This window comes from Carassius carassius, chromosome 22 (assembly GCF_963082965.1).
Source record: "Carassius carassius chromosome 22, fCarCar2.1, whole genome shotgun sequence".
In the NCBI taxonomy this organism is placed as follows: Eukaryota; Metazoa; Chordata; class Actinopteri; order Cypriniformes; family Cyprinidae; genus Carassius; species Carassius carassius.
Window position 1 is genome coordinate 5318049 of NC_081776.1, and position 22033 is coordinate 5340081.

General features: G+C 37.6%; 1 protein-coding gene across 4 annotated transcripts in view; it reads right to left on the reverse strand.

Moving 5' to 3' along the window:
- Positions 1-21243, reverse strand: part of LOC132098767 (signal peptide, CUB and EGF-like domain-containing protein 1) — a 64955-nt gene extending 43712 nt beyond the window's left edge. For all 4 annotated transcript variants that reach the window (XM_059504937.1, XM_059504936.1, XM_059504935.1 and 1 more), the window contains exons 1-4: positions 20992-21243; positions 19000-19122; positions 11948-12073; positions 1474-1608 (exon numbers count right to left, since the gene is read on the reverse strand). In XM_059504937.1, coding sequence (XP_059360920.1) covers positions 1474-1608; positions 11948-12073; positions 19000-19122; positions 20992-21079 — 472 coding nt within the window. In that variant the 5' untranslated portion in view covers positions 21080-21243. The remainder of the gene's footprint in view (positions 1-1473; positions 1609-11947; positions 12074-18999; positions 19123-20991) is intronic.
- Between the last annotated feature and the right edge of the window lie 790 nt (positions 21244-22033).

The window sequence follows — 22033 nt, forward strand, 5'->3', positions numbered from 1 at the left end:
AACCTAAATGATTAGATTAGCTGGATCAGGTGTGTTTAATTAGGGTTAAATCTAAACTGTGCAGGACTGTGGCCCTCCAGGAACTGAGTTTGACACCCTTGGCCTGTCCCATTTTTGACTCCCTCCCACTGTTAAAATGTAACTAAGTAATTTTTACTCTGAGTAAATTTTAAATGAGCTACTTTTTACTTTTACTTGAGTTGATTTTTAGACTGGTACTTTTACTTGTACTTAAGTAAAATTTCATTAATGTAATGGTACTTTTACTTGAGTTGAATATTTTTGTACTCTTTCCACCTCTGTATATATATATATATATATATATATATATATATATATATATATATATATATATATATATATATATATATATATATATATATATATAAACTCTGAACAAAACCTTAAAAAGTAGGAGGGGGTGAAAGGGGGGGGGGGTTGTACACTCTTCTCCACATTCCACACATGATTGCGAGAGACATCAAAGATGTGATTACGAAGCAACCCACTCTCATTCATGACTATGTGTGTGAATCATTTAGATTTGCTTAGTGTGTGGGAATGCATCCGCCTCAACATGGAGAAGCATCATTAGTTATATCTGACAGGCGGAATGAGAAAGCACAAGAGGGTCGCATGATCTGCGCACACACATGTCATGAAGTCACACGTCACAGCTGACTATACCAAGCTTTTGAACCAAATGCACCATGCACTTACAGAGACATGCCCGCTGGCCCCCTGCGTGTTGATGCTTTCAACTTCGACCTCTGAACTTCAGCTCTGTCCAGGGTTCATGACAAGTACAGAAGTGAGATGCTGGTGAACTCTGATGCTTTGTATGGAATTAGATTTGTGCCAAAAGTATTGGACATCACCTTCCATAAGGATGTCTCAAACAGTCCCAAAATGTTTTTTATTATAATAAAAATGAGAAAATGTAAATACACATCTTAAAATGCATGATGATATGATGCATCTACAATACACCTTGAAAAAGTTTATATAATATTATGGAGTTCTATATTTGTAAGCATTCTTACCTTGAATTGCATCTTATAAACAATATAATTTTTTTTTATAATAGCTTAATTTGAATTATTTTTAATTAATAATGTTGTAAATAATTCAAATAATTTTTTTTAGCATTTTTATACAATTTTAAATGATTAAATAATGAGAGACCAACCTCATAACTTTTTTTGTTGCTGTTATTGTTGTTTTTCCCATTCTCTAAAAATGTATTTTTGACACAAACAATATAAAATAATATATTATAATGTAATAACTTAATCAGAAACTAAACTCATCAATAAAGTTTTATGTATTTTGTAAACTTTCTTTATTCCCTAACAAATAATATTTTGTTCAGTACTTGAAAAGTCACATTTAATAATAATGACACAAATTTAAATAACACGCTAACTGAGCAGGATTTTAAACCAATGAGATTTCACTGTGGAAGAGACTCACCATCCGATCGGTGGATACAGGTGTGCTGGTTGTCACTCAGGAAGAACCCATCTTTGCACTGGCACTCGTAACTGCCCATGGTGTTCACGCAGATCTGCTGACAGCCACCGTTATTGTCCAGACATTCATCCACATCTAGAGAGACGCAAACACACATGGTCATTACAAATGGTAAATGGACTGCATTTATATAGCGCTTTCAACAGACAACATGGCTATCCAAAGCACTTTACAATTTGCCTCACATTCACCCATTCACACACTCATTCACACACCGACTGCGGTGTCGGCCATTCAAGGCGCCATCCAGCTTGTCGTGAGCAGCTGGGGTAAGGTGTCTTGCTCAAGGAGCCGGGGATTGAACCACCAACCTTCCAGTTTGTAGACAACCTACATGGACCACTGAGCCACTGCCGCCCCAAACAAAGCACACAAACACAGCCATTCAAGCACAGAGATCTGGGCAAAACCATCAAGTTTAGTCTCTCTGCATAACCAAAGCCGGCTCAATTCAGGTATTTGCAACAGTGTTTATTTATCTGAAACTGATTTTTCTTGATAACTCAGTTAATCTGAAGCTACCGAAAAATGTTGATTGTTAGTTTAATGTTCAAAGTTTTCAAATACATCTACCAGACAAATAAACCAGTAAACAGACGTCTGGGAAAAATAAAATAATTTCAACTAAAATTAGAAAATGTAAACAATATCCACACCAAACCTTCAGTAGTATTGGTTCACTTTTTAAAAACACACCATAAACTTTTAAAGCCTTTTGGAGTATCTTGTAAATAAACCTAGTGTCCAAGCTGTATGTGTATTTGCCCATTGCTGTGTCTTTGACATCTCTAAAAATGGCATTTTGGGTTTGCTGGTTTGAGTAACAGCATAACACTGGAGACCAGTAACACACATGAGTGACTTTTATGCAGCCTTAACACAGCAGCCTGCCTCTGTGGAGTCGGCAGCCCATAACTTATGGATCGTCTGCGGAGGGTGCTCTCGGAGCTCCGGCGGGCTGGACTCACCGCCAACCCCCGAAAATGCCACCTAGCCCTCTCTGAGGCCAAGTACCTGGGCTTCCAAGTCAGCGGAGGTCTCATCCAGGCACAGGAGAAAAAGGTAGAGGCCATCCACTCCGCCCCGAGGCCCCGGACGAAGTCCTAGGAGGAAGCGTCCTAGGAGGAATCAGCGTCGCCCTGGCAACCAACGGCATACACCTGCAAGTCCTCACCACTGACTGTTCGGTCACAGCTGCACCTCATCAGAACACGGCTCTTAAGCAGCACATGCTGAGCAGACAGGACAGACACTGGTCTCGAGCCGAATGCACACTGGACTAACCCTTTCTCTCATTTCTCTCCAGAAAGCAGCGAGTTACCGACAGCCCACCCACCCACTTTGGAGCACGTTTGGACACCCACTTTCACTTGGATTGAGCACTGAAGAGCACCGTGAGCACCAGCCTCCACGCACCGGCTTGCCACCCTGCACCTATTATTATTGTAAATGAAATCCACCCTCCGGGGCCTTTTGTTGTTCACGAAGCCAAAACTTGTCGAGTGATTCTTCACCACGTCACAGTATGAATATGTGCTGTCAGTCTGTGTAGGCATGCTTCCATCCATCTTGTATTCATGTTCTATTGTTTACAAGCTCCTTATAAAACTCGCACTGAATGTTATACACTGGAACACTAAATGAGCATCAAAGCTTCTTAAAATGAGGTGTAGAAACAACATGCAAGTTTCCTCCACTGTCATTGGTGAATTATCAGCACTGCAAACACACAAACATGCTCAAATTCACTGTTACATAGAAAGAGACTACAGTGTACAGTACTGTACTGTACAGTCCACACCGTGTCATGCTGACATGTCTTTTGATAACGGCAGTGTGTGACGGCTAATGAGGACATGTGTTTGTGTTTACAGCCCTGTCTGTTTGGAGTGCGTTGAGAGGCAGCAAGTATTACAAGCTCTTTATTTGTGTGCGTAAAGACCTTTATAGCTGTTAGTGCTTGTGCGTGATGGCACAAAAGCATGCTCTTCGGCCTACTGACTTACAAGCTAAGAGTACAGGGCTAAAGGAGACTAACTGTCTAATGAACTCGGGCTTTTGTGTCCTGAGTGGATCTCATTGGTTTGTATACTTTATTTGAGCTAACATCATAGCTACAGTCTGGACATGCTATCCATTCCCTATTTATTTCTAATAAGTTACGATAACACGCATCAGCTGAAACACATGTATGAATGCAGGACACACATACACGTAATCTCATCTACAACATGCAGACACAACCACAGTTTAATTTGGTCACAGTGGCTTATTATGTGCTTCCTGGCTTTGCCTGGCAACTTAATTCTTATTTTAGCATCTGCGGGGCGTCTCGTTAACACAGCCAAGACAGCAAGGCCTTTAATGTCCTATTAACTACTGTAACCATCGAGAGAGGGGGTCTTTATGCCCTCGTCCACAGAGGCATCCTAGTCTGCAGGAGGAACCCAAAGCTTTTTGTACTATGGGGTAGGGTTTAAAAGTTTGTGATTACTTGTGAAAATGCTTCTATGTGACATTGATTTAATATAAAAGTTTGAAAACAATTTTGAAATATTGAAAAAGAGATTGAAATATTTGTCATCAAAAAGTGTTCCTGTAGCTCAAGTGGTAGAGCTTTGCATAGCAAGTGCAATGTTGAGGGTTCAAATCCCAGGGAACACATGTTAGGAGAAAATTGTTAGCCTGAATGCAATTTAATTCGCTTTGGATAAAAGCATCTGCTAAATGCATAAATTTAATTTAAATTCTTCTATTTCTGGAATTCAAAGTATATAATGCACAATAATTTTATAATATTACAACATACACTGCCATTCAAAGTTTAGGGTCAGTAAGATTTTTAATCTCACCTTACGCTGTATTAGTTTAATCAAAAGTACAGTAAAAACAGTAATAGTGAGATATTACTATTTAAAATAGAAGTTTGCTATTGTAATATATTTAAACATTATACTTAAGAAAACATTCTAAAATGCTGACTTCATGATCAAGAAAAATGTATTATCATCAATGTTAAAAAAACATCTCTGTGGCTTAATATTTTTGTGAGAATCTTTTTGAGGAATAGAAAGATCAATTGTAGTCTAATGTAATGCATATTTCTTGAAGAAATATATGAGACAAAGCTGAAAAAAAAAATAATAATAATAAAAAAAAAACTCCAGGTCTCAAGTTACAAAAGGCCTAACTCGGAGCAAAAAAATATATAAATATATCCCCAAGCACATTATAAATAATTTACGATCTTTATTTACAACTGTTTAAAGAATTAATGAAACTTTGTGGTTGATATCTTGACCCTTCCAAAAAAAAACATGGTATAATGCTATATTGTAGATCGTCACCTCTTCTTTCCACTTTCCTTTTACTACTCTTCTTTCCTCCCTGAAACGCATTTCTTCTCCTGAGAATATGAAGCAACAGATCACAAGCTCAGATCAGTTCATGGATGAGAGTAATTTGACAGGAGGGTTTTGGAGAAGACATGCTGGCTGCCTCGGTCTCGAGTGACTTTATAGCTGCGAGCGTGTTGTGCACCGTGTTTAATGTGGGAATGGAAACAGATATCATCAGTTTGACAGCACTCTCTTGCTTTAAAAGGAGGGGAAAAAATAACATTTCAGCTGTCATCTCTCAATTAAGGCCCTCTCTGCCAAATTTTAAACAAGAGCCCTGGCATCCTGGTCTGCCAGTTTAAACTAGAATGCTTTTGTTTTGTTTGATTGCTCTTGTGTAAACGTTAATTTGGAGGAGATCTAAGATGACATGACACAACAGGGAGAAAAAGAAAGGGAGAGAGAGAAGATGAGGGAGGAGGAAACTGAGAGAGAAATTCAGGGCAGAATAAAGAGAAGGCACAAAAATCAAAGAGTAAGAGGAGAGGACTAAAAAGAACAGAAGTGAGTTGAAGAGAAATAAACTGAATGGAACAGAACAGAACAATAGATGTTCAGCAGCAATCAGGACTACACAAAACGGGACAAAAAAAGTGTAAGGTGAATAGAACAAAGCTACAAATGACAATAAAGCCTCTTTCACAGAGATTCTGGAAAATACAGATAATGTTTCCCTGGACCATTTGATTTTGGTTCATGCACACTGCTAGTGATTTTCTGGAATCTGTGCGTGCATTTACACACATCCCGTAAAGATCCCATAAAGACACATGACATCAGGATGTGACAATGTTTATTCACTAGCGCATCGTGTACCATTCCACTAAGCTGGCTAACGTTCTCAGCCTGCAGATAGTGAGGAGGAAATGTTACTAGGTCTCCATCCCAGGATCAATCCCGGGATGTGTTTGTGTTCACACAGAAGGCAATTTTCTGGGATCAAAGCTCTGTGTGAAAAGGGCTAAAGTGAAGTGAACAAAACTAAAGGGAGCAGAAGTGTGCTGAAATGAAGAGGGAAAACAAAAAAGACAAAAGTGAATTGACAACTGAACAGAACTGGGGTGCGTTTCCCATACAACAACGTAGCTCGCAGATTAACCACCATAGTACGATGCATCGTTATGAAAACGAACGACCTAGTCACGACTGTTTCCCGAAACCATGGTACCTGTGTCGCAGATCCATAGTTCAAACTATGTTGGTTTGAGCCGTCGTTCTTCTTCTTCTTCGATCTAATGGCAGACTGGAGACATGAGCACATACCGCCACCTACAGTAATTTGGTTTTATTTTCTCTTTTCTTCGACTCAAATTACGCTTTTGAAATGACGTTACGTAGGAGTCGAGTAATAACAAATAATTAGTTTGTTCTGCAATACATTGTACACACACACAGAGTTAAAAATGTGCTCTTTTCTGATCCCAATGTCAATAATTTCACAATTTCAGATAAATACTATTTCTTATGTAATATTGATAGGCTACTTAACCACAATTGAAAAAAGATGGGTTTTGAAAAACTGTGATGTACTGTTGTGGATTGCTTATTTTTACTTTATTTAGGTACATTCATTTAAAATTAAAAATTAATTTACTATAAGAATATTGTGATTTGAGTGTTAACATTTAATATAAGTGAAAACCTCTGACACACTGTTTTACCAATATTGTTATATGAGACATATGTATTTTGGAATGTTTTTACAAAGATAACTCACTTGACAAACTCACCGTTTCTTCGCACAAACGAAACAATGGCTGCGTTCTAATCGGCAAGATTAATGCTTTCAGAGGGCACTTCTAAGGGAGAATAATCGAGGGCCACGCTGCTATATAGTTTCAAACTGAATTTGTAATAATAATAAAAAAGGCGAATTATGTAATAAACTTAAACCACAAATTTAAGTCTTTTAAATCACTCAAAGTGGATGGTGAAATCTTCTAAAGGAATAGGGCATAGGGTCGATAACTCTGAATAGAAAACAGCCCAGGTGCGGCGCAATCAATGACGTCGACACAGCAAACTAACAATGAACTATGCTTCTAACCACAGGTGGAGAGCTGTCGTTCCAACGACACAAGTTTGCGATGCAGTTTGCGAATGTTCGTTTGAACTACGTTGGTAACGACGGAACTTGCGACCATAGTTGGCTAACAATGCTTTTGGGAAACATACCCCTGAAAAGAACTGAACAGGAGTGAAGTGAAATGAAATGAAAAGAACTCAAATATAAACAGAAGTGAACAGAAACTGAAGAGAAATGAAGCAGTGTAAAGTAGGCTAAACAGAAGTGAAATGAAGCAAACCGAACAAAACTGATGTGAAAATAGAACAGAACAAAAGTGAACAGAACAGAAGTGAAGCAGAGTAAAAGTTAACAAAACAAAAGTAGAATAACCCCAAAAGAAAATTGAAATGAAGAAGTGAAGAACAGAAACGAAGTGAAGTGACACAAACAGAACAGAATAAACCAGAAGTGAAATTCAATGAACTGAACAGAAGAAGAACAGAAGCAAAGCAAAGCAACACAAACAGAATAGAGCAAAATCATGTGAAGTGAACAGAAACATGGTGACAAACAGAAGAGAAGAGAAGAGAAGAGAAGAGAAGAGAAGAGAAGAGAAGAGAAGAGAAGAGAAGAGAAGAGAAGAGAAGAGAAGAGAAGAGAAGAGAAGAGAAGAGAAGAGAAGTCCTGAAGTAAACACAACAGAATGGTACTGAAAATTCTCTCGTTAAAGTGACCTCAGTTACAACATTACCCCTGTTGCAACTGTAACTACATGAGTTTTCTCCTCCCATTCTGATTTTGGAGCGAGCAGGGGAAAGCAGCCAAAAGATAAATAAACAGCAGCGGCAGCGCAGGCATTCATATATAAAAAAAAAAAAAGGAGCCAGATTATCAACACATTAAGTCCAGCTGTCTACGCGGAGAGAAAAAACAAATAAGAACGGAAATGAAAAAGACACAAAGCAGTAAATTGCTCTTTAATCAGCTCCCCATTAGCCAATCTTAAATCAATTCAAGATTTAACTTGTTAACATGTGGAGATCTGAAACTACTTCCTACACAAGATCAGCCAGACAAAACAGCCACAGCACTTATTTCCATACTGTTTCAAAGAGCGCGCATTTTGGTTAGCACTCAGTAGGTTTGTTTGAACACACTCTGAGAGTGTGTGCGTGTGTTTATGCAGAACATAATCAGTGGCACAAGCCACACTAAGGCAAGCATTACGATTGCTATTGCTCATCCCATGTTCTTTTCTCTTGCTTGGGTGGGTTGGGTATCTGTGAAATGGGTTTAAACATGGATTTAAAACTGAACTGAATACTACTTTTATTGGAAGCTGAGAACATTAAAGTACAGTGAATACAAGTTGCTGAAATATTTACATTTATTCATTTAGCAGATGCTTTTATCCAAAGCGATTTACGAATGAGGACAGTGGAAGCAATCAAAAACAACAAAAAGAGCAATGATATATAAGTGCTATAACAAGTCTCAGTTATATTAACAAAGTACACGTAGGAAGGGCTTTTAAATAATATAATAAATAAAAAGAAAATAGAATAGAAAAAGAATGGAGCAAGCTAGTGTTAGAGGTCATATATATATATATATATATATATATATATATATATATATATACACACACACAATTGCATAATAAATGAAAATAAAATAGAATACAAAAAGATTAGAAAGGTAGTTAGATTTTTTTTTTTTCAAGAATAGAATTAGAATAGTGAGTGAGTAGAGGGTCTAATAAAGCCGATTCTTGAAGATGGCTGAGGACTCAGCTGCTCGGATTGAGTTCGGCAGGCCATTCCACAAGGAGGTAACGTTTAATTTAAAAGTTCTTAAAAGTGACTTTGTGCTTCTTTGGGATGGCAATCAAGCGATGTTCACTTGCAGAATGCATATAGAGGGCACATAAGTCTGAAATAATACATTTAGGTAAATGGGTGAAAAATATGATGCTTCGCCCTTTAAACAATGTCATTTTAAATAGATAGGATTTATAGAACACAATTTATGTTAATAAAGCTTATTAACATGCTTGTTCCACATTGCCAACCGCCCCCAAAACCTATGGGAGTTTTGTTAAACTAATCACATGTCCATCTGAAATGTAGACATTTAGTTAAAAGTCATCATTAATTATCTCGGAAAAGGTTAAGAAATGCATACTAGGAGAAAATAAAATAAACCGAGAATGTCAAAAGCACAAAAAAGAGATTACGGGAAAAGGCTATCATAAACATGATTCATTTAACCTTTCGAGAAAGTCAATAGTTCTAGTAGTTTCACTTCCATCTGAACAAGCCATAATGCACACAGATGCCAATGAGAAACACAAGGGGTGCTATGAGAACATATGACATTAAAGGTTTCGAAAGAGCAAACAAACACACACACACAAATGATGTGTGAATGAGAAGCTTCAGCACTAAGCAGACAGGAGAGAGTAACAGGAAACATGACGAAGCACCATATGACAGCATCTCTTTGACCAAGGAAGTGTTTTATTGAACAGTTTGTGTGCGATATGAATTAAGCTCTACCGAAAGAATTTTTTTTAGCCATTTTATTAAAACAGAGACTTATTGGAATCATTATGTGTCGCAATAAACTTAAAAAAATGCTCAAATGAAAATTAAAGCAACTCAAAAAAGAGACAACATGCAAGGCAAAGAATAGGACAGGGAGAGAAAATTCTCAAAATGTTTAGCTTTTTCTGTGCCAATCTATTTCTAGATAGAGGTGGAGGAAAGGGCTAAGACAAAGACAGACAGAACCAGATTAAATCCAGGAGAGAGGACGAGACAGAAATGAAGAAGAAATGTAGCGAGTCATACACACAAAACTGGAAGCAGAGGGAAAGACATAATAAGAGCAGCAAAGGGAGGAGGATTCGAACAGGAGAGCCCCCTCAGTACTGCTGATGACCCTCTACGGCCTTGTCTCAGTTCCCAGAGCCATCATTTAGACTTGTATTTGAGACATTCCACAATAAAGATGTCAAATAGAAGGCAAGTCTATCGCATCTAGGGAAACAGCCTGGAGTTACTCCAAAGAGACCCACAGCCAAGATAACCAAGAAAATACAGAGAGAGGGAGATTGCAAAGACAGGACGGGAGAAAGAGAGAGATTTTAAGGAGGAGGATAAAAAGGAAAGTTACAAAAAGTCAAGAATGAAGGGCTGATTTTGAAGGAAAGAAGTATAGAGATTACCATGCAGTATTATCAGTTTTTAGGTACTGTATTATGGTAACACCTTGGTTTTATGGTCATGGTTCCATGATTGTAGCATAGTACTCAAATAAATAACTTAAAAACACCTTGCTTGTTTTAAGGCCAATAGTTCAACAGTGAGAAGTTTCTACCTATGAAATCATATAGCTACAGCAAGTGATTTTGATCAGAATAACATGAATGCATTGGACTGTCCAACAAAGACAGACTTTATTAGTGCTACTGCAATAAAATTAAGTGCAAATGTTCGCAATATTGTCTCAACCAACTGCGTGATTTAGGTGCAGGACTGTTTATTTGGTCTAACAATGGAGGATGGAGGGTATGCAAACAATTACTTTCACAGTTGTTTGGTTCTTGACCAACAGTTTCATGACAACCCTTAAGTATTTCAGTAAATTGGTTGCATATTATACATTTGTACAATGTCATTTAAATTTTACATATGATATCTACTCTCATCCCTCTAAAGGAGTTTCAGGAGGACCTTCATTTGACATTTCACTGACACTTAAGCTCAGAATCATGCGTTTTTATACCAATTGGATCACACAAATCATTATGAAATAAATGTCCAGCTGGGGTGGGGTCATGGTTTAACTACAAATGTAAAATTTTCGTACCAGTCAGACTGCACAAATTCATACAAAACCACCAACTAGGGGTGGACCTTCATGGTGACGTTTTAATTCATACGTTTTTGTACCAGTCAGATCGTACATATATTTTTCAGAATTTCCAACTAGTGCAATGCTTACAAATTCTCACTTCAAGTGCGTTGTGATATCTAATTACTATTACCTGATGTCACCACTGTATCACCACAGTTGTTTTGAAAGAGACACAAATTAGGGAAAACCATCTAAAGGAATCATGCAGGTTGATGTAGCAAGTTGGAGGAGGTGCTAAAGGTCTCCGAAGGTCTGAGCCCTGGTGTCCTGGTCTGGGATCCATCATTATTACAGCATCTAATGAAAAATGATGACCTCAGCATCCTGAAACTCAGCTGACTACACATATTTGCTTTGGATTGTGAGAGTAGAGAGGAGATGAGATGAGAGTGGCTCAAGTTCTTCATCCAGCTGCTCAGAGGCACACAGTGCTGTCCTCTCTCTCTTTCTCTTGTGACACTGATGTTCGGACTGTAATACGTAGTCACCATGACACCATAAAGCCACCACACTTCAGGTTGATAAGTCACTTTCAACCAAAGTCACATCTGCACTCACTTGGAGGGGTAACGCAGACAGACTCACTCAAAAACACTCACTTTTTAACGAATTCCTGAATCCCCACAGCAATCCAGCAAAACCATGAGACCCGGCCCTAACTCTCCGGGTCATGGAATTTCATCTTTGAACTATTTCAATAAATACGAGATGTCAAGTTATTAATTTTCTCTGAGCCTTTTCTTCCCTACTTCCATTTTTAACCGCTAACATAAACATCGGACCTGACTGCTGATTTCTGGGAATTTGACGTGATTGCGCCTCTGGTGACATTCGGGTGATATATTTAAGAGATGAAAATAATCGTGAGGTTCCTGTTTTTACATGCTCCTGTCACAACAGCAAGGAATACTGCCGCTAGATGTGGCTCCGCTGGCCTTTTGCGAGGCCCATGGAGATCACTTGTGGCTGATTTGTTTACATTTGCAAATGGGGTCATTACAGAGGTCATTGGCCGGGCAAAGAAAGCTCATCTGTAAGTCCATCAGGAGAGGCAACTGAGTGTGTATATTTCTTTCTAGCATCTTACCAAGACAGTTGTGCCCGTCATCTGCCAGCATGAATCCGTCATAGCATGTGCACCTGTAGTTCCCAGGGATGTTGATGCAGTCATGAACACATCCGCCATTGTAGTCATTTTCACACTCGTCCATATCTGAAAAAGACAGCACACAAACACACACACACACAAACTGTTGAGTCAGTATAGATCAGACAAATATACCCAAATACAAATTTGAAACCCTGCAATATGAAATTGTTTTTTGGTGCACACTGAAGTTTCATCGGTTAAGACTGCTTCAAAGTCAAATCTTACCTTTGATATAAAGCAGAGGTTAAATAAGAAGGTTTAAGAAGAGCTGGCTTATGGAACAAGCTTTCATTGGTGCTATGAGTTTGTACAGCAGACACACGTAAATGGGGACGCTAAAATAAACACAATATTTCTCTCTCTTTCACTTGAGAACGTTGAAATCAGATAGACAGCAAGTGTCTGTTCTCTGCCAGACGATGATCGCGGGTATCTGCTTTGTGTTTTGCACTACCTCAGAGCGTATGATTTAATAAACCTGGCTTGTGCTCTTGGAGACATACGGCACTGAAAATCTATCCAGACAGTAAAATATTTTGTGTACAGTAACATATACTAGGGCACATACTCATGCCACAAACATAAATCACACACACATACAGATATACAGCAAAATTATGGAGGCATAAATACTTCACTAGTATTTTATTCGTTGTTTGTTTCTTTTGTCAATCAAAGAGTGTCTGTTTTGGCTTATTGTGAAGAAAAGGGCCATCACAGTAGACAAACCTAGAGCCAACTCATCACAAAAACATCCATAAACACTCCAGACCAAACAAAAAGTTCATGTTACACTACCAATTTATCTAGTGAACATTTTTCCAAAGAGTACTACATCTACAGGAAGGAAGGGAAAAATGAGAGAAAAGAGAGACAGATGGATGGAGGGAGACCCTTGAAGGTAAATGAGATGAAAACATGATGGATTCAAAGATTAAAATTTAGATATAAAGACCACTTTAAAATAACACAGTAAATCTCATACAAACATGAAATAATCCACACAGTTGAGTGATTGAGACTCATCAGTTGCATTATAAAGGCAAAACATCCAACAAGTGTGATTTGAGGTGATAATGATTTTAGGTGTCTGCGTGTGTGTTTCGACTGTTTGCAAGACTAACAAGGTGCCAGCGAGGGTGTCAGGGGGACGGGGTTGTTAAAGAGGCGAACGGCCAGTTAGCTTCCAGCTGACATACTACCTGCCTCGGAGCTGTTGTTGATATGAGCCGACAGCTCGGGCTGATGCTTGCTGTGGTTTCCACTGTCTACACGCGCAGATCTCTAATCAAAGGAGAAGTGTTTACGCTCAACATCCCATCAAGCAGATTTAGCACCTCTGCCAGCACCTCAGCAGGGGTGGAGCCCGCTGGAGGCAACACCTCAACACCCCTATGGTCCAGCATAACACGGCCAAATCCAAACTGCTGAAAAACATGCCATGCAGAGAGCAAAGAAAGAGAGGGCACTGCAAAAAAGACCTTTTTGACTGACTAGGACAAGAGACAAACGATGACCCCTCGCTAATCTGTTTCTCTGTAAGATTTCCCACTCCTGGTGTCTAGTACAGTTGAGCAAGCAGAAAAGAAAGTGAAGAAGTGTACAACTTCTATAAACTGAAGTGCGTGCCCCCTTAGATTTTGGAACCACGTTTCAGTTTCATAATTAATATGCATTTTATTATAACCACAAAAAATGCTGGTCTTAATTCATAGATCACTTGTTCAGTCAGTCTATTTGAGAGTTAATCATCTATATCTACTTTTTTCAACATTTAGATTTAAATCTATTCATTTAAGGTTTAACTCTTCATACTGTATAAGAGGAAGTGTTTCTCTCAGGTCCTGTAACTGATCATTTTTAATCACTTCTTAATTTTCAATGGTCCTGCAATGCAAAGTATTTTCTTAAAGTATAAATGTTGCATGTAATCTCTCAATTAATACAACACCACAAAAAGTGTACGTACACTACTGATCAAAAGCTTGTGCTTGTTAATATATTTAATGTTTTTGAAAGATTTTTGAAAGAGTTTTGAAAGTTCTATTTTAATATATTTTTTTTACATTTAATTTATTCCTGTGATGCAAAGCTGGATTTTTAGCATCATTCCTCCAGTCTTCAGTGTCACATGATACTTGATTCACCAGAAATCATTCTAATATGCCGATTTACTGCTCTTAAAGAAACATCTCTTATTATAATGCTTAATATTTTTATGGCAACTATGATGTAAATTTCTTTCAGGATTATTTTATGAAAATAAAGTTCAAAAGAAGAGCATTTTTTAATTGGAAATCTTTGTAACATCATAAATGTCTTTACTTATAGTTAAATGAATCCTTGCTGAATAAAAGTATTAATTTCTTTAAAAAATATATTACTGACCAAGATTAATTATAGCATGGTTCTCTTCATACCACTCCTCGGAATTTCACAATTTAAATGTTTAGTGTCTGTGTGTGTGTGTATGGTGGCACATAAAGCAGCAAAGAGACTGAAGTGTCCTGAGATGGAAGGGTCAGGGATGAGGGGTGGGCACACTCAGACAGCCAATCAGAGCGTCGACAGCTCTGTGACGAGCCCGCAGACACCAGGCAGACAATGGCCTAGTAATGGGCTGACACCTCCATCTCTCATTCCATTTATCTGTCTCCTCCTCACCACCCACCATCGCCTTTTCTATCATTTTCTCGTTGAATCATACAAACACACATCCAGAAACACAACTACACACACACTCTGACTCAGAGACTAGGGCGCTTCATCAGCGGCGCTTCATTACCTGACCTCTTTCACAGACAGAGATAAAAAAGGAATGGAAAGAAACAGACAAAGAAGGAGGCAGACAAGACAATTCTCTCCTTAACAAGTCATGTTAGGCTTTGTTTTATCTCTCCATCCCCTGCAAATAAACCCTGGCATCATGGGGGATTTGTGATCTGTTCAGATTCCCTTGTGAGCTCCAACTGATGAATCTCATCAATTCATCAATTATTTGCATAATTAACAAACGCCAAAAGGGTAAGGAAAGAAGCTCTATGTCACAACTACATCACTGCATGTTATATAATTCTCCATTTTGACTCCAAAGCATGTAATGTGTCTAATTTCTGATAGTCCTGCCCCCAACTCATATCATTGGTTGAGCCCATGTTGCTGTGTCATGCTGGTCGGGATGCTCAAACAAACAGAGCAATATTGGGATAGCACCACAGAGCTACAGTGTTTACAATTTTCAGGAGGATTAAACTACAAATGCTTACTTATAGTTGTCTCTGAATATTAAGCTGGATAGCAAAAGTATTTTAACACTGGAAAAAGACACACTTCTGCTCTAAGAGCATTTTAATTGCATTACGGCATCTAATTTAGCAAATGCCATCAGATGCATTTTAAAGTGTGAGTTTTAATGATGTCCACCAGCACTCAAAATAACATCAGCTATAAAGTAAAGGAGGTTTACAAATCACATCTTACATTTCTCTTGACTTTACGCTGACAGAAACGAGCAAAAGAAAATTCTTTGTTCCTATTTTATCGGCTCTCACATTTTCCTCTTTCATTGGCTTTGTTTCTGGAATAATCAGAATCAAAATCTTTCATCGCTGACATTCATGGCATCATTCATGATAATACAGAGAAGTAACAGTTACAAACTCATAATTACAAGCAAATTAATCTCAAAAAACCTCAAAAACCTCTCACCATCGAAAGGAATGTTTATTTACAATTACTAAAAACCATGTTAAAGATTGATCTTACTGGCAATCAGGAGATTCCATCTGATCTCCATTGAATCTCACTGATGTACAGGAGAAAAAACTGAGACATAAAGGGAATAGTTCATATGAACACCTGAAAATGTACACACCTTCCGGTCATCTATGATGTAGGTGAATTGTTTTTCATCAGAAAAGATTTGGAGAAATGTAGCATTACATTACTTGCTCACCAATGGATGCTTTGCAGTGAATGGGTGCCGTCAAAATGAGAGCCCTAACAGCTGATAAAAACATCACAAGAATCCACAAGTAATCCACATGACTCCAGTCCATCAATTACCATTGTGCAGCAAAAATGTGTGTGTTTCTAAGAAACACTTCTATATGTAAACCGTTTTGATTTCAAACTGTCAAAGAAACCAACTCATCTATATCTTGGATGACCTGAGGGTGAGGGTGATATTCATTTTTGAGTGAACTATTCGTTTAATGAGATCTTATTTGTGATTTTAATTTTTCTAATGAATAATCTGTAGGTTTTTAAGGAGATTTAAAAGAGCAACTTCTGAGCAATACAAATTTACTCTGGATTGCCATGTTGGTAAATATGAGCACAGGTTGAGAGCTTTTCTGCAATCTTTTCTCAGGAGAGAAATCTATTAAAAAAATAAAATAAATAAAAAAAACGGTGACTTCAGCTACAATTCTACATTTAGCCTCTTTGTTGTAAATGAGAAACTTAGATATTAAAGAGATGGGTTATGAATTTCTTCATGCTCAACAGGTTTCACCAGCATGTAACTGGTTACAAATACACTGATGTATAGACAAACAAAATGACTGCATTAGAGTGTTAGCAAGTGTTTTCTTCATTTTCTCCAAAGTCAAACATTAAGGGCTTTAATTAAAGGGTGGTTATGGGGGTGTTAATGAGCTTTTTCCTCAGACAAAACAGCCCCCCCCCCCCCCCCAACTTTCCACAATACACCACATTACACTTTAGACGGAATGTCCTCTCAGACAGTATAAGAGCCAAAAAAAAAGAGGAGACACATACATGCATGCATCGTTAACATGCTAAGAGCAAAGCAGCCTGGTTGGACTCAGTGAAACTGACAGCCTCATTGCCCTGCAACTGTAGACTGCGGTTTAAAGATGGGAGCGAAAAGCTACAGAGCTCCAGAAGCTCCAGAACATTACCCATGTTTCCTTAGAGAAATAAAAAGAAGTTGTTCTAGCCCACGCTGTCTGGCCTCAGACAGGAGTATCAAGCGCTGACTGAGGAGCAGTCTGGTGCAAAGCCGTTTCACATCCACCTAATTCATTAATGCAGTTGAGATTGGGTGTCAAGTGTCATAATAGGTAGAGAGCACATTTCATGCTTTTCCTGAAACACAAGCTCCACACATGTGGGCGAAATGGGAGAGAGAAGCAAAACGAACAATCTAGAATCCACAGATGACGAACACAGAGTACAATAACAAGAAACAGCAGACAGAGTAACCAAACTGTTCGTCTGCTGTAAAAGTGTCCATCACGTTCAGTCCACCTCTGATACTCACAAACTCATTTACACCGATGTAGCTCGTACCCTCAATCGCACCAGCAGTAAGTCAGGGAAGTGTCAGTGTGTGCACGTTTGGACAACTGGATGAATTCAAGAACACATCTTTGAATAGTAATTCTTCCTGGGTTCGCTTAACTTGGGTCTATTATACAAATTCTGATTTGGGAAAATAAATATTCTTGATTACATCACTGATCTTTTCTTGCAATTATCAATCATTGTTATCCATGTACCTGCTCGGCCAGGAAACAAAACTGTGAAATTATGAGTACTGGAATACAGTACAAAATATGATTATTTATATTGTATAATATTTGACCTTGGGCACAAAATAGTCTTAAGTCGCTTGGGGTATATTTATAGCAATAGCCAAAAAAAAAACATTGTATGGGTCAATTTTTCTTTTATGTCAAATATTATTAGCATATTAAGTAAAGACCATGTTCCATGAAGATATTTTGTAAATTTCCTACCCTAAATATATCAAAACATTTTTGATTAGTAATATGCATTGCTAAGAACTTCATTTGGACAATTTTAAAGGCTATTTTCTTGATTTATTTTTTATTTTTTTGCACCCTCAGATTCCAGATTTTCAGTTGTATCTCGGCCAAATATTGTCCTATCCTAACAAACCATACATCAATGGAAAGATTATTTATCAGAAAAATTACCTTAACACTTAAGGTTTTGTGGTCCAGGGATACATGTATTGTATAATAGAGTTTAAAATATTGAAAATAACAACAATAATAATAATAATTTAAAAATAATGTTTAAATATAATTACTTTTCATTTAGATTGTTATGCTGATAATATATTTTGAAATGAAAACAAACATTGCTTCGGAAAATATTATTGATATAATTTATTTATATAATGTTTAATAGAATGCCAATATTTAATTTGTGATGAAAAAGACACCAATGCATACTGTAAATAAACTTCTATAACATACCTTCTATGAACTCCTTTGAGAAATATGTGTGTGTGTGTGTATGTTGTAATACCATGCCGATCTATAATTTAATGAAAAAATATTAACTTAGAGAAAACATTATCTAAACTTTTTTATATGAGCCAATACAAAAATATTTTTTGTAATATATACTTGAAAAAAAAGTATGTATATAATTTTTGTGAGCACAATCTCAGCAAATTCTCATGTTAGCATGAACAATTACTTAAAGGAGATCTTAACTGTGATTTTTCTTTTCTAATTTATAGTCAATATAGTTAAACAATTAAGGTGTTATAGCATCTGAGACAATGCTCATAGATAAATGAAATGTAACAGAGATCTCTGAGATTGGCAACTTGTCAAATATGAGCACAGGTTGAGAACTTTTCAGAACTTTCTTCCAACATTTATTGGAGCATGCATGTCCATTACCTGCTTAACAGATCTATGCATATAGAAGTGACGAGATATTCATTTGTCTATGAGTGTTTCAGTGACTCTGTCTGTGTTGGCTCCAGCTGTGCTGTGCTCTCAAGCAGAACGGCAGAGCGAAGTGTAAAGACTGGAGCAGGTTTTGCCCTTCCAGCACCTCTCACCCTCACACTGCACTTCCTCCTCACTAATTAAGACCCACAGCAGGAGCTAGAGAACAGCTGGATGATCTGACTGAGAGTGTGTGTGAGAAACAGCGAGAGACGCGGCACAGGGACGGAATGAGCGAAACGTCTTCCTCACCTTCGCAGTGCTTGCCATCTCCCTTGTATCCAGTCTTGCAGATGCACTTGAAGGACTTTGGAGTGTTTTGGCAGAGAGCATCGATGTGACAGTCGTCTGTGGATTCAGAGCACTCATCAGCATCTGTGGAGTAATCACAAGGGATAAGATTTAGCTAAATGATTGTTACACATCACAGATCTGAAAAGATTATAGTGTCACGATAGTGTTACAGAAATTGCATTTTTACATTTTTTTTGGTTTAATAGATTTTCAGGCAGCTATAAAGATATGAGCTAAACGTCAGTTTCTAAAAACATTACAACCTTACTGTTTAAATGAGATAATCTTTTAAAATCTTTGTCCATCCATATCTTTTACAAACCAAAAACGTTCAGACTGAAGAGCCAGAATGAGTTCCAGAAACACCTAAGTGTAGCACATCACATCAATATACCCAAAGACAAATTAGTCAAAGTGAATTAAATAAACATTGTGTTTTACAAAAATCTATGTTTTAATGTGTCTCTGTGGTGTGCTAAAGGTTACTCTCTGTCACTGATCTGTGAGCAGATTGCTTTTTCTGGTGAAGCTGAACAGATCAGAAAATAACAAAATGACCAAATCTACTCCGACAGGACAAGAACAGTCTGGAAAGAAGACATTAAGCTTTTCAGCCAAGAAAACACAATAGAGTGTCCAATAAAGTGATATACTGATTCACCTAAACAGCAGAAATTATGCTCACTCATGCTCCAAATACAGAAATGAATGAATGAATGAATGAATGAATGAGCAGACACCTGGAAAGCTCATATAGAAAAAAAAGAGTCTTTTTGAGGAGGTAATTGAGGTGGTTTGGTTGGATATTGATGTGTAGCCTCACCAGTGCCACACAACCCTCAGCTTCTTCTGTGGCTTTTCGTCCTTTGTAAGATCTAAATCGAGTGTTTCTTGAAACTTTACGCAAACTGAGCACATTGTGCGCAACGGTGCGCTTTTATCCAACATCCAAACCATGAATAAATACACATGCACAGAGACAAAACAGAATACTGTTTGTGCATTTCGTAATTTAATCTCATAATATAATATCTATTTGAAAAACATCAAATCATAAAAAGCCAAAACTCGACTGTGCGGAATCGTCATAACATTTGGAGATGAGTTGGGCTATTCATCTCCGTATATTTGCAGAAGCATGTGTTCTACCTAAAATACACACATGAAAACGGAAATTACCATACAATCTTCAGTAGTGCCGTGGTAAAAAAGAACAAACAATCTGGGTAGCACTTTATTTTACAGTCCTGTTCCTCATGTACATACTGTGTACATATTATAGTAATTACAATAACTATGTAATAACTAGGTACTAACCCTAAACCTACCCCTAAACCTAACCCTACCCCATGTAGTTACCTTGTATTACCAGAACTTTCTTAGATAAATACACTGTAAGTACACCATAAGTACATGTTAGTACACGTACTGTAAAATAAAGTGCAACCACAATCTGTTTTTATTGTTTGTCTCATTATTGACTTTTCCAGGCATTCATTGTGGAGAGACACAATGATGGTAGTGGAGGAGTGAGGGGTCGATACGCCCCCCGAAATGACCCTATTAGGGTGGCTCGTGGGAGTCCGAAGAGACCCCGGCAAAAGCTCTCCTTAAGAAATATCACGCGTAAAACTGCGCGCTAACCAAGACGGACGCGTTCATGCATATACCTTATTCTGTATGCATTTAGAGTTATGTCAGTAATGAGAGGGATTTGAAATTAGATTTTTTTTTATTATTATTGAATAAAGTATGACTAAATTATTATTCTAGATAAATGCAATTTCAGGCTTAATAATTGCTACATAATCATGTTTTGCAATTACATGGAAATCATGTGCAAAAAAACAAAAACAAAAAAAACCTTCCAACCAATGACTATCTCTGGTGTTAAAAGTTTCACCAAATAAATGATGTGAAAGATACAGGAAAGGACAGAGGAACACTTACCTGCGTCTCCAACATTTCCCATGATATCTAAAGTGTTTATGAGGAGGAGAAACAAACAGACGTCCCAGGAGAAGCAGGCAGGACCCATGGTTTGAGGCTGTGGGTGAATGGACTTCTCCAGTTGTGCGTTTCTTTGATAAGAAGCGAGTCTGCTGCTGCTGGCAGAGAGAGCAAGAGAGCTCGAGCCTCGAGACGTCTGCTGATTGGTTTGCGCACTTTTGAGGAGGAGACGGGAGGTGGAAGGAAGGGGGCAGAGAGGGAGAGAGCTCAGATAGATAGATAGATAGATAGATAGATAGATAGATAGATAGATAGATAGATAGATAGATAGATAGATAGATAGATAGATAGATAGATAGATAGATAGATAGATAGATAGATAGAAAGAACACACACATGATGTCATTATATAAAATCTAGATTTAATCTAAATTTTAGAATTTGTAATAATTCGCAGTTCTGGTTTGGTGCGTTCTATTCCTCCCAAGAGTACAAATGTGTTTAAATCAGTATGTTCCTGATATCTATAGAATTTCCCACAAATCATTTACTCTTAAATGTTAAATTGACATTTTAAAACAGGCCTACTGAAAGTGCTTCTCAGTTTGGATTAACCTAATCATGAAAAAAGATTCTCCCAACTTTGCTTCTGTAAAAGTAGCGACTCAAAGTCATGTTAATTAATAAAAATACCGATCACTAGAGGGGTTATACTGCCTTCTGCCGGGGAAATGGAGGGACGTTATTACAAAAAGCACTGTGGTTTTCAATGACCATAAAAGCATTTTATATATACCACGGAACTTTAATGATAAGCATATATATACTTTTGTATACCGACCTTAAAAAATTAAAGTAACACAAAACAAACAAAAAAAATTAATATTAATGTGCCTTTTAAAGTGAGAAATAATATTTTGTAGGTGACCTGAGTAACACCGAAACGAAATCTTTGACGAATTATCAGCAAATCTTGAAACACCTGTTTCGTAACAGATAAACAAACAATCAGACAGACAAATTGACTGAGTCCTTCTAGCTG